This window comes from Pimephales promelas, chromosome 6 (assembly GCF_988280905.1).
Source record: "Pimephales promelas chromosome 6, fPimPro1.hap1.1, whole genome shotgun sequence".
Taxonomy (NCBI): Eukaryota; Metazoa; Chordata; class Actinopteri; order Cypriniformes; family Leuciscidae; genus Pimephales; species Pimephales promelas.
Genome location: NC_142774.1, coordinates 8,440,001 through 8,456,973, shown reverse-complemented (window position 1 = coordinate 8,456,973; position 16,973 = coordinate 8,440,001). Strand labels below are relative to the sequence as shown.

Sequence of the window (16,973 nt, the reverse complement as noted above, 5' to 3'; positions counted from 1 at the left end):
AAACAAACTCCTGGTTAAACAGTTTAATCTGCTTTCCATATTTTGTTGAATATTGACTAAATTATCCTGAAATAATGCTTTTTTCACTTACAAACTGAGGTGCATAAGCTAGGTTTTATATTTGTTTTTGGAAGAAAACAAGTTGAAAAAAAGATTGAATCTATATTTGGTGACAATATAGCATAACAAAGGATTTATTAGCTTTTTTTATTGGCAACATCAAATGTGTAACAGGGTTTTCAAGGGTTAAATTTAACTAGCACAAATATGGAAGGTAATTAAAAATGAAAAATATATATTTTGTTCTCTATCACACAATTCGGACTTTAAAACTCGGAAACGTGAGTTTATAGCTCACAATTCTAAGGAAAAAATAAGAATAGCAAAAAAAACCTCACAATTAGTTTATATCCCACAATTCTGAGGGGAAATATTTTTTTTTTTTCTCACAGATGCAAGTTTATGTCCAATAATTCAGACTTTTTTTTCCTCCGAATTGCGAGTTTATATCTGACAATTCCGACTGTATAACTCTCACTCTCATTTGGGTGTTTATATCACAGTTTTGCAGAAGTCAGGATTGCGAAATCTTTCTCGCATTGTGAGTTTAGATCCTTCATTTCTGACTTTATTTCTCTCTGAATTTCTAGTTAAGATCTCACAATTCGGACTTTATAACCCGCAATGCCAAAGGATGTCTCTTAATTCTGAGAAAAAAAGTCAAATTTCACAAATGCACATATGTCTTTATACCATACCACTGAAACCTTTCACAAAATGAACTGAGATATGAAAAATGGAACAATGAGTGGAATTCTTTATTTTTTTCTCTCATCTTCTTTCCAGTCTCTCTTTTTTTCTAAATTCAGGCTTCATTGTTATGAATTATTCATGTGAGAACTAAAACAAAAACCTGAATGAGAACGCAATATGCCAGTTTTATTGTAGAAAATATGTGTGAGTATGTGTAGGCATGTCCTGTATATAAATGTACGTTATTAAAATATATGTTATTGTAGGGTGAACGCTGCCTCATGGGAGTCAAAAGAGTCTACCGAAAGCTGAAGTCCATAGCAAGGTGTGTTATGGGTAAAACCTACTCCGTCACGATGATTTCCCAGCCGTGTGACTGCACTGAGTCGGACTTTGAATGGTAAGCAAACAAATGTTTTTTTTTTTCTTCTAAGATAAATACCAGCTAAATTATATTGAGCTGCTTTGCTGTCTATTGTCTAAGTCAGCTCCTTCTATGGGATCATAACTGTAATTGAACCTGACTGATTTGGAACACACTGCGCTTAATTGGGGTTAGTAAAATAATAATAATAATAGTAAAAAAATTATATTTTAATTCAACAAGGACACATTCAATTGATCAAATATGACATTAAACACATTTACAGAGATACAAAAGAGTTATAATTCAAATAAATGATTGTTTGCTAGTTTGTTAGTTTTATTAATCAAATAACCCTGAAAACCCCTTTCCACAAAAAAAAAAAAAAAAAAAAAAATCAATAATGATAATAAAATAAATGTGTATTATTTATAGTAAATCAGCATCTTAGAATGATTTCTGAAGAATATGATACTTCACTGAAGACATGTGACACCGAGGACTGGAGTATTTTAAAATAGATTAAAATAAAAAAGTTTTTAAACTGAAATTTTAAACTGTATTTTTTTTTTTTTTTTTTTTTGTAAGCGAAGGAAGAGACTTTCAAAAACCTTTAAAAAAATATTACTGACCCAAAACTTTCAAATTTTAGAAGGATCTGAGACAAAGTAAAGTCCCTGTAGTCAATAATTGAATCCCTTAAAGCTCATCTTTGATCACCAAAATGACATATTAAAAAGTTTTTTCCTTGAAAAAAAAGTCTTCATGCCTTAAAATAGCTTGAATGTAACTCTACACCCTTGCCTCATTTAGTATATGTGTACCATGAATATGCAAATTAGCCCCACCTCCACTCACTCACACCAGCTCAGAGATCCACTTGTTGACCTGATTGGTTACAAGGTAGTTTGTGACACCAGAGATTTCAAACCGTGTCTTTGTTTCACTGCAGTTTTAAGGAGAAAATACTCAGCTATGGTGCCGACTCATGAATTTACACATGGTTTGTCTTAAAGCATATTAAAAACGCCACATAGACATAAACAACATTAAAAGATTGGTTTTCACCAGAGGGGGACTTTAAATTAATCATTCTGAGATCTCCATTAAGTCTCCGGAGCTATAAATGAAAAATGTAGACCGATTTAAATTTAGCATTGCAGCAGTGTTTTGCCAAGCCTCACGCAAGACAGAATAAAGGAATAGTTGTGGCTAGTCCTCATCAGATTAGTATTGCAGAAGAGAAGTGCTACAGGAAGTGGAAACTGGTCAAGCTGCGTAAAAACAGCGGTAGATGGAAATTGACGTTTCATTTTGAAAATATGTAGTCCCTCAGCGGTACTGTTCCATCTGTCACCACCACCCTTTCTTCTGTAGTATTTCACGCCTCACGCTTTGCAGCTTAAACCCTCCATTTGTATTCCTGACACTCCTCGTCGTCATGTAAATGTGGCCTCTCCCCTCATTTCCCCCTGAATTATCAAAGTTATTAATGTCGCTGTTCTGGAAAGTTCCAAATTTGCTGGCCCCTTGAGGCCACGTGGAACAAAGTGTGAAGTTGTTAATCAGGGAGTGAAACGCTGTGCGTTTACCATCACAAGCTGGCCGTAGCTGTGGAACTTGTTGTGGTAATTAGTGTAATTTGTTCTCTTGATTGGGGTGTTGAGTTTGCATTGTTGGACAAACAACTTTGGCTTTTGTTGTCTGACGGTATGGTCTAAAAATGTAGAAAATGTAGGTGTTAATTATTTTTGGATGGAAGAATTTTTCTTCTGCTGTCAAAGATTGTTATGCCGTTGAACTAAAACATATGTTCATTTTATCTCTAGATTAGTAGTTATTAGATGTTGACATGCATAACAGATGCTAGTGCTTGAACTCCTGGCAAAAAAAAAAAAAAAAAAAAATATATATATATATATATATATTCATTTGTCAAGAAATCTTCATTGCCATTTAAGTGAATTAACTAAACTTAAATATACAAGCTTGATAAAAATGATCATTCTAGAAGAAAATTTAAAATGGCACTTAGAGGCTTTTGCATCTGAACTCTTCATATAATATAATATAATATAATATAATATAATATAATATAATATAATATAATATAATATAATATAATATAATATAATATAATATAATATAATATAATATAATATAATATATAATAATATAATGTAGGTACTAATAAAACTAATAGTACATGTACTAATACAGCTAATATAACTAATATAATATAATATATTAATATATTAGGTTGTAATATAATAATATAATGTACTAATACAGATACAGTAATATAACGAAATTCCACATAATGGTGAAACGTATTAAGTCTAATTAATAATAGCTGGGTGATTATCATTCTGACCTCTTGTATTAAATTCAATATTATTTCACATTATTAATATACTATCTTTGAACATTTTTTTTTTTTTAAGTCTTTGAGTTATGAAAGACACGTTATGACGGCCTTGTCCAGTAATGATGACTGAGAGACCAGTGGGATTTTATCTTAGTGGTTCGAGATCTGGGTTTAGTGACTGAAAGGTTGTAGATTCAAGCCCTGCAATGAAATATCACAATTGAGTCCTGGTGATGAAAGCACTTGAACCTGGGATCCTTCATGTGATCTTATATTCCTAATTCTGCTTGTTGTTTGTAATAAAAGTGAGTTAAAATGACCTATTAGTAATTAGAAGTCAATGATCCTAGAGAGAATAAATGGGGAACCAATGTTCTTACCAAGTGTTGTTGTTGTTGTTGTTGTTGTTTTTTTTACAGTGATTATGGTTTCGAGAGAAGGACTGATGGGAAATGTACTCCAGCATTCTGGTTCTCCCCCTCCTCCATGTCTCGGACCTGTACCACAGAACACACGTTCCTCAACAGCACTGGGTGAGATCTTGGGAGACGCATGCATCTTACCATTTAAAGTGATTTACAACATGTTCCTGGATCAATAATGACTGGTTGATGGTAATGTTGTTCCAGGAATATGTCTAATTTGTTTTTATGTGAATTAATTTGTAATGCTTTTCTAATCAGACGTCACTTATAAAAAGTGGAGCAGAACATGGGCAATTAGGGGTTATTTATATTTGCTTAATTAGATAGTTAAGATATGTTCGGCATTAAACGAACACGGTAGTGATATTTTCTTCCCTATTGTTATGTAAATCTGAGTAAAACAGCTTCTTGAATGGGGAAAAAATCTAGGGCGGGACATGATTCTATTTGTCAGGTATTGATTGGATGGTTGTGGTTTGCTATTGGTCGATCTTATGCGGGTGACAGGACAGACGGACAGACTCTCGCGCCAGTAAACACGTCATCAGAGGAGAGAAGATTACAAGGGCACTTGAATTTAAAATAAAATAATTATGCGCACAAATAAACTATTTCTTCTAAACACTGCAATATTCCATAAGAAAATAAAATTGTCCGTTTAGATTTTTATAGTGAATTTAATTAATTAAAAAACTGCTCCTTTTTCTATATATATATATATATATATATATATATATATATATATTTATTTATTTATTTATACACACATATACTGTAATATATATATATATATATATATATATATATATATATATATATATAAGGGCTGGCTGTCAGATGATGAATCGCGATTAATCACATCCAAAATAAAAGTTTGTGTTTACATAATATATGTGGGTGCACTGTGAATATTTATTTTATATATATATATATATATATATATATATATATATAAATACACACACATGCTTGTATATATTTAAGAAATATTTTCATGTATATACTGTATAGATTTATATATAATTTATATTATATATAAATATTTGATGTATAAATATTTTATTTTTCTTAAAATTGTTCAAAATACATGTATAACTTTGCTAAAAGGTTTTAATCCACTTCAAATGTTGACTACTTTATATATATATATATATAGTTTTTGATATATATATATACGTTTTTGATTCGCTAAGAAAGCTTTTGTGTGTGAGAGATTTTCAATAAAAAAAAAATTCACCATCTGTATTCTCAAATGATTTTTTAATGTGTGAATCATTAGACATTTTGTGTGTTTTCACTGTCACACATAAGCACACTAATTTCAGTGCTAATCGTTTTGAGAATAGGTTTTAATGGGAATGTGTTTTATGCGAATGTGTGTGTGCAGGTACAGAAAGGTGGTGTCTAACAACTGCACCGGTGGGGTAATGGAGCAGTACACGGCTCGTAGGCAGCTGTGCCCTAGCCAGGCCCCTCGCGGCCTCCACTTAGTGACCAGCGAAGGGAAGCTAACAGCTACTCTGGCCAGCAACGTCACCTTACTTGTGTTCCTGGAGGAGGTACAGACATATTCATTCTTCCCTGGACTGCTTTTCACTGACAAAATTATATATTTCTTTTGCTGAAATATTTCAAATAGCATCTAACTCCCACAGCGCAAAGAAAACACAGAGTGTTATGTCCTCTGCCTTGAAATACAGTTTTCTATTTTAATATATTTTGGGATGCAAAGCTGAATTTTCAGCATCATTACTCTAGTCTTCAGTGTATCATGATCGTTCAGAAATCATTCTAATATGCTGATTTGCTGCTCAAGAAACATTTTGAAACATGTTTAAAACTGTCACGGCCCTGTTTAGGTTACATTTACACGACAACGATGTACTTGAAACCGAAATGTTTTTCCTTCGCATTTTCCGCATACAGATGACAACCCATTCACACAGATCCACGAAAATGATTAAAAAAGCTGTATTATCCATGCCTGGCCAGTAGTTGGCGATGTCACTTTGTAAAGAAAAAATACACTCATATAGGCTCAATTCCAATTCACCCCTTGGCCCTACTCCTCGGTTTTGCGCGTTCACGTCTAGGGTGTCCCGATTCTTGTTGAGATCGAGGGGTAGGGCGAAGGGGTGGGGCTACATAGCCCTCAAAACGGAGATTTAACAGAGGCACACTCCAAACGGAGGGCTACGAGAAACTTCACAGAATGAATCGCAAATCACCGACAAGATGCCTTCGCAAACAGTTAAACATTTAAATTTAGCGCCAGATGACACCACCATGCACTTTATTTACTCTTATAATAATACTATAGTCATTTAAATTAAGAAATGGAATAATAAATGACCTTTTCAAATCAGAAAAGACATACATTTCGAGGAAGGGATGTTTTCCTCAAAGTTAAGAGCAGCTTCGCTGATTGTCAGTCGTTGTCATGGAGAAATCCTTTAAAAACTCTGTAACGGCAGAGCCATCGCCAACGACTGATGATGTATCGGGTTCATGAAGGATTGTTCTACGTCGTTGGGGAATATTTCAACCCTTTGGCCCTTGTAACTCTGTTTTAGGGGCCAAGGGGTTCACTCGAAAACAAGGGGTAGGGCCAAGGGGTGAATTGGGATTGAACCATAGACTGAACACGTAATATGCATGCGCATGACGTGACTATTTTCAAATTTAAAAAAAAGTATCAACACACTTAATGTGGGTAAGTTTCATAAAAACATAAACATTTTGAACAAAAAGCTGAGAAAACACGTTTTTGTCAAAGACTACATCTGGATCGAGTTTAGAATGATGATCAAAACACAGATGGAGAAGATCCATCAACAGCCTGAGGCCGTGTGTCCACCAAAGCATTTTTAGCCAGCTGAAAGCGCTAGACGCTCTGCTGAAGATGCCGTGCTTTGGGCGCTTGAGAGCGTTTTGGCAGCGCAGCGTTTTTTCCGTTGCTATGATACAGAATATCCGCAGCAGTTGAATGTTGTGACAGTTGGTCGGTGTGGTATTAGTCCCGCCCCTCCTCCACTGTGATTGGACGGCTGGGTAAAAAGTGACAGTGATGAGCGCTGCGTTTTATCCAAAGTTGAACATTTTTCAACTCCCAGCGACCAGTAAAAAACAATGGGCGCTCGGCGCTTCAGCGTGAAAAAACCGCTCAGCGCCTCGGTACGCTCCCATTGAAAAACAATTGAAAACATACGCCAGGCGCGTGGAAAAAACGCTTTGGTGGACACACGGCCTAAAGCTTTCACAGTCCTAGACCGACATTTCATACAGTGACATTTGGCAGTTTTGATTTGTATGCGTTTTACTATTGGTGATTCCGTTATTTTATAGATGCATATGATTACATATGCTATCGCTTGTTTTGATCGGGAGATTCAGTACTCTTTCAGAAGAATATGTGTATAACACGGAAAGCCGGAACATTCTGTTAAATGCCCCCTTTTTTCAATCTTTCTGACACCAACCTTTTGAACGGTAGTGTGTTTACTCCAATTAAACAATCTAAACTGACTTGTGAAGTTATATTGAATCTACAGATAACCCCCAAAGAACAGAGATAACCCTCGTCCTCAGCATAAAGTAGGCATGTTTTATCTGTAAGATTTGAGAACTTCTTTGAGAGCGTTTTGCCTGCAAAAGAGCAACGTTTTCCCATGGTAGATCTCCGCTCTGGGCAGAGAAGACGCCCTCCAAAGCAGATGAACTGACAGTTGAATGAATCATACTCAGAGCTTTGGCAATGTCGTAGTCAAGAACGCGTTTTGCTTCCTGCCTCAAAAAATAAATAAATAAATAAAAAATCAGATATTACCGAAAATACTCTAAATAAAGAACATTTGTGAGAATCACCAGCTAGACCAGCCCGGCTGTTTTGTATTTATTTATTTTTTTCAGTCAGACTCGATGTTTCATGTTATTGCCTTTTTCCTCAGGGTGATGGATCTAAAACCAGCATCACGGTGGATTTCGGTGATGGAAACGCCTTCACCTACTCCAACGTGAGCTCTATTGAAGATGGCATTAAACACATCTACAAGAACGTGGGAATCTACCGAGTGTCAGCCACGGCGGAAAACAGTCTGGGCTCTGAAACTGTGCTCCTCTTCCTACACATTACATGTAAGCCAAGACGTGGGAGAGCGAGTAACACTATGCCTAATGCAGACAGCCGTATCGTATTCCACTTTTATATCCTTAATGTATTTGCAAGACCTACTGAGCACTCTGAACTCATATATGCTTTATTGACCAGAAAGATCTCATTTAGCCTTTGTCATATTGCACTCCACATTAAGCGATCTAGATTTCTTGCTCATAGTCTCTAACTGGACCACCAAATTAAAATCATCCCTCTTAGTTACTACCGAGAGACACTTTGGTGTACGTCGAAGGTCTTGAGGACGCAAAGTATCATATACAGGTCTGATGAACTTGACTTAGTGTAACTTTTACAATTAGCAGCTGTAAAACTGTTGCATTTAATTAGTATGAAAGATTTACTTTTACACAATGTACCAATTTTATACTGCAGATAAAATTATTTACAATATATTTTCGTATAGGCTACAATGAGCACTTCTGGGGAAGATTTGGCAGTGTTTGTGAGGTTTGTGGCATGTATTCTTAAAACGATATTCAAGAGTTTCAATCGGGACGTTTTGGGGTTTTATTGCAACTATTTGGAATTTTTGATTCTAATTCTCGTGATTCTCTATGACATAAAACAAACACTGTGCATCTAAAATTGCATACTCTCTGAGTACTACATTTGAATTTGAATGAACATGGGTTGTACGAATGAAATCCGGACGTACTACACCCACCATGTTGTCTCTAGCCGCGTTTCCATTACCCTTCAAATTGCGCATGAAATGAAAATACGCACAATGGAAACACGTCCATTTTGCAAAAACTCCCATTTATCGCAAAAAAACGTTTTTACGCTTGCATGAGGAGGTTTTTCAGGCAATTCGAAAAAGGAATATTTCGCAAAACTGCAATGGAAACGGGTTTTTGCGCATTTACAGTCACCTGACTGTAGACGCGGTGTGTTTTGGGTCCGTGTCCGCAAATAATAATAATAATTATCATCATTATTATAACATTTATTAGGCTACATATTTAGAAAACGCTTTTATCCAAAAAAAAAGGAACAAAGCAATTCGTCACATTTCATTCATAATACAGGTTGGACAATAATAATAGGGCTAGGATTATCACAAATAAACACAAGATTTTGACGCATGTCAAAGTGTGTGTGTGGAGTGTGGATTGGACGGCAGGGAGGCGCGGTCGCGAACACTTGTTTTTTTCCTATTAACAGTGCAAACAACTTAAAATACTCAATTTAACAACTTAAAATGGTCATACAGAAAATAATAATACATTATTCGCAACTACTTTTATTTGCGTAATCTCACAAGAAAACGTTTTTGTTAACGTGCTTTCGTAAAATAAAATAAAACAATCAGGCGCTTTCATGGTCTCTGTGAACTGAAGCCCGAGAACTGAAACAATATATAGCCTTTGTAGACTAAAGCTTTAAATGTCCACTTTAAAACGATTTTTTTTTTACATATAAGCATGTATATATTTAAGAAAAATGTGTTATTAATATATCAAATATTTATAATTATGTATAATATTAATTATGTATAAATAGATATAAAGTATTATTTTTTTAAATATATACATGCATGTGTGTTTATTTATATATACAAAAGAATTATACACAGCACACACATATATATTATGTAAACACAAACTTTTATTTTGGATGCAGTTAATCGCGATTAATCGTTGCTCAGCCCCTAATGACTGCTATTTGACTTGTAGTTATTATTAGAATGTCTAAGTTGCAAATAAATCCAAATAAAGTGTTACCAAATTAATTAATTATTACCACATTTTAGCTTGTTTAATATGGTTTGTTTAACAATAGTGCATATAAAATGCTTAAGTGAGTGTGAAGCTGTATTTTGCCTATATATTATATAGTTAAGACCATTATTGAACTGCATTTATGCCTCTGAAAGGTTTGAAAAGTCATCAAAAAGCATACTTTGAGATGTACTTGCCCCTTAATGTTTTGAAGAAGAAGAAAAAGTGTGGTTGGTCATTTCACATGTTGGTCAAATGGCCTCCTCCTGTCTACGTGGGTGGTTCTTGGCTAGAATATGAATTAGACTTTATGCCAATTATCGAACAGACTACTCTATCCTGTTACGTAACAAAGTCTTGTACTAATGTTGGAAGATATTATTTTAGCACATTCTAAGAACAGATGGCCTGAGTTCTTGTATCTTTTATGTGTGTGTGTGGTTTCAGTCTGTGTTTGTGCTATAGGAAGCTCATCACATATCAGAAATTATCTGAGCATTTTTATTGAAATTTCCAGCCTTTTTCTCATGTCCACCTACTCAGTGAACTTGCCACCCCCTGCTACATTCAGGCAGACAGATGCCTCCACACTGACATATTGATCAGGGAGACGAAACGCTTCCAATCTGTCAATCCTGTCGTGCCAGGCAAAGCAAATAGGGCCCTTGGTGCATGAGCTGAAATTCACACGCAGATGGCTCTGTGTCCCTAAGAGAACTATTTGTGAATGAATGAATATATGGTGGAATCATTAAGAGGATGTGTAGTTTGTGTTGTAACTTTGTATTCTTTTGTCTTTTTTTTTTTTTTTTTTGTATTCATCACAGTCAAGATAAGTGTTTTTGAAACAAAAAAACGCATTCCACCATAACTTGGCCACATTATATTAAAATATATACACTAGCCTAACCGTTCAAAAGTTTGGGGTTGGAAAGGTTTTTTTTTTTTTTTTTTTTTTTTTTTTTTGTTTTTGAAAGAAGTGTCTTATGCTTACCAAGAAGCCTGCATTTACTTGATCATAAATATATATATATATATATATATATATATACAGTGTATATATATATATATATATATATATATATATATATTAATTGAACTTTTTCCTGCCAGCATTTTATTTTTTTAAAGCAGTCAGCGCCAGCGTATTTGATAATTTTCTCAAAAAATTTCATGGCCCCCAGAATATTTTGTTGTGTGAGTATCTGAATATGCAATATATCAAAAAGAAGAAAAAAAAAAAACAGACCCTCTGCTTCCAAACAACAACAAAAGTTATATTCTAGCTGCCTTCATCCATGTACTTTCTTATCAGCTCTTGAATGTGGGTAAGTTTCATAAAGAAAGCAATATTTTGAGCAAAAATCTGAGAAAATTGCATTTCTGTTAGTTGCACAGTCCTAGACCTCGTCATGGGTTGACATTTCATGCAGTAACATAAGGAAGTTTTGATTTATATGTTGTTTAATGTTGATGATCTCATTATTTTACGTATGCATATGCGTACATGTGATATCTCTTGTTTCTGCCTTTTGTTTTGATTCAGTACTCTTTCAGAAGATGTGTAATAGCGCCCCCTACCATAATAGTAAAAACACTCAATGGTGGGAAAATGGTTAAAGGTGCATTGCGTAAGTCTATGAGTTTTTGTTGAACTACGCCCCCTCTGGCGACAAGCGAAACTGCAGCCGGATTTGTACACACTCTGTTTATAACCAAAGGAGCATCAGCCGCACAAACCTTTTGTTACAGTCATAATATCTTCAGAGGTAATACAGTTATAAATCTGCAAGTCATTTTAAATATATGAAAAGAAAGGCATCTGAATAAATTACACATACATGTGTGTGAGGGGATAACGGGGATAGAAAATTTCGGTTTTTGTTTCCATCTATCTCCATGTTGAACTGTTTTATGTGCTTACTGTATCCACTCATGATTGTATTATTATAGAAACACGTTCATGAACAATATAAGTTATTACTTTGTGTATAGGACCCGTTTGAGCCCTAGAGCAAACCGGAGATCTCTCCATTTGTTGAAAGCCTTCCCGACGTTTACTCTCGTCTTATTCCCGACGCCTGGCACTAGACAAAAGTTTAATTCTACTATGTCTTACGTGGAGTTTGCGTTGGGGTTTGGAATGAGCTCCAATCTGGTCTCTTTCAATCCATCTTCTACTTTTGTTGAAAGTTGACTACAGTTTTGTCTCTCGAGTTGTCTTCACTGATACGGAGAATGGCGGCGAATACACAAACCTGCCAGACATAACCAGGTGAGCGTGACGTCATGCCCAGTCTCAAATTCTGTCCCGAATCCCTCTTATTTATTTTACTGTACAGGATTATAGAGGCAATCGCAGTGATCAGAGAAGGGCTCATTCAGCACATCTGGCAATAATGTTTAAGCATGTATGGGTTAGAAAAACGGCTATTTCTAACATGAAATGTTGCGCAATGCACCTTTAAAAGAAATTTTATTTGGAGACCATCAAAATAAAGTATTAGCAGAGAGTCTACTAGTTGACAATCAAAGTGGTGCTATAGAGTTTTGTCACTAAAACAACACAAACGGGTTCTCTCATCCGTCTCCAACACAGCGGGTTTGAATACGATGAAGTGAAGATTTGAGAACTAGCGAACACTATTTTACTCTCTGGCTTAACCGACCTCACTTTTATTTTTATTTCTCTCTTGGAGCAGGTCATCTGGAATCTGTTCATCTCTCCGCCCCTTTTGTCGCTGTGAAAAATAAAGAAGTCAATCTGACGGTGGTTCTCTGGCCTAGCCAAGTGGGAACAGTCACCTATATCTGGTGGTTTGGGAATAATTCAGAGGTAAATTCTCCACGTGTCGCTCACTGGACACCTGTGCATGACTCTGTGCGTGTTTTTGCCTCATGTAAATAAAGTTGGCATCTTCAATGAGACTACGCTGACAGGGCATCCTCTTGAGAGTCTCTTTCACGCTTTATTCACAGCCCGTGATCACGCTGGAGGGGAGTGTGGCGTTCACATTCTCTCAAGAGGGAATCAGTGTTGTCACTGTGCAGGTTTCCGCCGGGAATAACATCCTACAAGACAGGAAAACTGTTGCTGTCCATGGTGAGTTCGACTAAAAAGAGTAGTGTTTCTGTTTGTTGAAATAAAAACTAACACAAAAAAATGCGTTTGGTAACTGAAATAATTATTAAATGTATACATAACAGCACCTCCACGATATTACGTTCATATATAATGGAAGTTAAGTCAACATAAAATCTAAATTATTTCAGAAATTCAATGGTGGATATTTTGTAGAGAACCCATAACTAAACACATTTTACAATGCAATTAATTCTTGATGAATTCTTGAAAAAAGGAAAGAAAGAAATCAGCCCCACGCCACATTTTTCTTATTGAAATGCATCATGAAAAAGTGAAGTTGAAATGAAATGCATTCACAACCCATTTCAAGCACAAAGTATGTCTCCAAAATGATTTGTGATTATAAGAACACCGTATAATTATAAAAATATAAGACTTTTTTTTTGTTTTATTCCAATAACAGAATACTTCAGATCTCATCTTCTTGCCTTTTCATCCAATCTGGATGATCACAACCCTGATGTGTCCGAATGGAGGCTTGATGTGAGTCGAGTCATTAAAACCTCTATGGTGCAGGTGAGTTCAAACCATTTACCACAAAAAAAATCCGCCATTAAAGATTTCAATCTATAATACTTTATTGTATATTTAATATAATGCAGCATAAGCAAACAGCCCTGAAATGACCACCTAACAAATTAATTTTACTGTACTTGAGTACATTTTTCATCTATCAGAGTATTTTTATATTTGACTTCACTACATTACAAAGCATAATATCATACTTTGTACCACTACATCCCATAAAAACATATTGTTCCTCGTTATTTCAAACGGAAGAAATCGCCACCCCCTCTGAGACGCAAGAGCGAAGTCCGATTTGTGAACGAGAGTTGATTCTTTCACGTGAATCATTTGAATTGGTTCGTAAAAAACATTGAACAGTTCATTCGCAGATTGGATCCAGTTACTTTTACTCAAGTAAAACTGAAATTAAGTATTTAAATTAACTCAACCTAAAATGCAACTCAAATTAAAATGCTATTTGGCCAGTTTGAGTCTCAAAAGTCTCTCTCTTTTTTTTTCTTCTTTTTTTTTTAAGGTAGACAATATTAACACTGTCCCTGTCAAATAAATAATTAAAAAAAATAATAATAATAAAAAAATATATAAATTCCAGATATAAAAGTGCAAAAATATACTGTAAGTGTAGTCAGGATTTTTGCTGGGTTTTCATGCTCGACACTTTGCTTGTGAAACATCAGCTTCTAGATTCACCTTCACTGACAGGAAAAACACAAATATTCAAACATATGGCATGACAGACTGAAATGATCATCAGTGTTCTCCCTCACGTACCCCGTGGCATTTTCAAGAGGCTGTTATAAGTGAACATTGGGACTTTCTTTATGAATGTTTATGGAATATGACACTTGAGAATAACGGTTCTCATGTGAGCCATATGCATGTTCTGCTCCAATTGTTTATTGGTTATGTGTGTAATGAGTTTTGCTCAGGCCATATGAACAGGAACGTGGTGGACGTTGTGACCTTGCAATATGAACCAGGGAGGATTTTATATATTTATATTCTGAAACAGAAACAAAAATATTCATGTACCCTCATTTTGGTCCGAACCTAACTTAACTACAAGTTCTTGTTTTGTGTGTGTGTGTGTGTGTGTGTGTGATAAAAAGGAGACATACTGAATACTGAACTGATTTGTTTGCAAGAATGAGAACAAATCATGTATAACTTCATGTATGAGGGAATAAATTATGCTAAAATTAAAATTTTTACACTAAACCCTTTAAATGGATTGAAGCTGTAATTGACCTTAATGATAAATAGTACACTAAAATAAATAGTTATATTATTAAAGGGATAGTTTGAAATAGATTTTTATGTTTTAGTTTACCTCAAGGGCACCCAAGATGTAGGTGTCTTTGTTTCCACAGTAGTTTCAATTTTGATATTTTTAGGTCAAACCGTTCTATCAGTCATATAATGGAGGTCTATGGTCACCACCTCAAAGTCCAAATTAAACATGATTTAATGACACGTAAATGTAAGTAAACATTGATGCCCTAAGACATGAAACGAGCAGTTTGTGTGAGAAAACGAACAGTATTTTTACCTATTGTAACCATAGCCACAAAGCGCCCGAGCCCTCAGATCACTTGGACGTGACTGTGGTTACAAGAGGTAAAAACGATATAAATACTGTTCGTTTTCTCACACAAACCGCTCGTTTCGTGTCTTAGCCGATCAGTGTGTACTTACATTTACGATTCATTAAATCATGTTTAATCTGGACTTCTCTGTGCATGCTCTTTGAGGTGGTGACCATAGACCTCCATTATATGACTGACAGACAAGAACGGTTTGACCTAAAAATATCAAAATTGAAACTACTGTGGAAACAAAGACACCTACATCTTGGATGCCCTTGAGGTGAGCTAAAACATACCAAAAATTAATTTCAAATTGAACCTTTAAGTAAAAATTATTATTTTATGTCGTTATGTATTTGATTAGAAATGCAGTGAAAGCAGTAATATTGTGCAATATTATTACAATTTCTATTTAAATACTTTTTGAATACAAACACATTTTGAGGGTTATTGCATGATCATAGAAAATTATATTATATACATTATTGAGGTTTCTGGACTGGGACCCCAAACATTTAAACTGTAAAGTCAATTCCACAAGAACATAACAGTTAAAGGCCTTGTCTTTGTTTTTGTTTTTTTTTTTTTACCTCAGTTGGTTCTTGTGTTTCTCTAATCTGTTTCTTGGTCTTCAGGCGACAGGAGTGAATCCTGAACAGCTGTTGGTCACTGTGTTGCCTGGACTTCCCACAACGGCCGAGTTCTTCCTGTTACCGGACAAACACCTGACAGAGGGCAAGCCAGACAAAACAGCCACTCATTTAGACCAGGTACCGGACATAAGCCTTACAGTATCTGACATTATGCATGATCTTCACACTTTGATGCCCATCTCTATCATGAAAAACACTTGCTCCGTGTCAGAAACAACATTATCATCAGTCCTTTTTTTTTTTTTTCAAATACATTTTTAAGGATAGTGGATAAAATGGGAATCTTGACCAGAGATTCCCATGGTCTCCAGGAGATGTCAATGTTGGCTTCATTAAACTCCTTTACTGGTTCACACTTACACCAGATTTTTCTTGTTCAGTTTTTCTTCTGAAAGTAAATTATTAGTATAAACACACTTTCATTTGCAACTTCAGAAAGTATCCGTTAAAGTCCCCCTGTAGTCAAACTGTATCCCTTAAAATTTATTTTTGATCATCAAACTTACAGATTTAAATGTTTTTTTTTTTTGTTTTTTTTTTATTAAAAATGTGCATGCCTTAAAATAGCTTGAATGTAACTCTACACTCTTACCTCATTTAGTATACGCGGTTTCATGAATATGCAAATTAGCCCCGCCTCCACTCACTCACACCAGCTCACACATTGACCTGATTGGTTCAAAGTACAAAATGACAATTTTTCACATTGTTTGTCTTAAAGCATATTAAAAACACTTATTAAAAGCTTCGTTTTCACCACAGGGGAACTTTAAAAAAAGAATAAGTGATTTTCTGATGTGGATGTCAAAGCTCAGTGCGAATTATCTTTTTCATCTGCGGTTGTGGGTTTCTTCTTTAGGTCATTGGTAATTTTGGCCATAACTGAGAACAGCCATTACTGAAAATGAGAAGATGCATGGCTCATATCCTCCAAAATCACAATGCCGAGTCATCTGTATTTTTTAGGCAGTGATTTCTCACCATACACACGGTAGAGAAGGTCATTAGTAATCCATCCAATAGATCATTCAGTTCTTATGGGCCAAAGATATTATATCACATATGAAAGAGTGATATCTGCATTTTGTGGTTGTCTGTGCACAAACCTCATCCAAACCTACCTTGAATATACAAAGGACCTTTCATAGCAGATCCTCATAAATCTCAATTCAAGGATGGTATGTTCAAAGTATAATGTGTAGATAGCCTTATTAATAAAGTATAATAGACTTACTGACCCTGGTACAATTCATAAA

At 35.0% G+C, this 16,973-nt stretch overlaps 1 protein-coding gene across 7 annotated transcripts in view; it reads left to right on the top strand.

The window, feature by feature from the left end:
• sorcs1 (sortilin-related VPS10 domain containing receptor 1) overlaps positions 1-16,973 on the top strand; it is a 242,033-nt gene that overhangs the window by 213,074 nt on the left and 11,986 nt on the right. For 6 of the 7 annotated variants that reach the window (XR_016168816.1, XR_016168815.1, XM_089132050.1 and 3 more), the window contains 8 exons: positions 1,020-1,153; positions 3,905-4,018; positions 5,298-5,469; positions 7,858-8,044; positions 12,505-12,641; positions 12,785-12,908; positions 13,354-13,466; positions 15,700-15,834. Coding sequence is in view for 5 of the 7 variants with exons in the window: in XM_089132050.1 (XP_088988176.1) it covers positions 1,020-1,153; positions 3,905-4,018; positions 5,298-5,469; positions 7,858-8,044; positions 12,505-12,641; positions 12,785-12,908; positions 13,354-13,466; positions 15,700-15,834 (1,116 nt within the window). In the remaining 2 variants the exon portion in view is untranslated. The remainder of the gene's footprint in view (positions 1-1,019; positions 1,154-3,904; positions 4,019-5,297; positions 5,470-7,857; positions 8,045-12,504; positions 12,642-12,784; positions 12,909-13,353; positions 13,467-15,699; positions 15,835-16,973) is intronic. The other variant, XM_039688436.2, reaches the window with a different exon arrangement.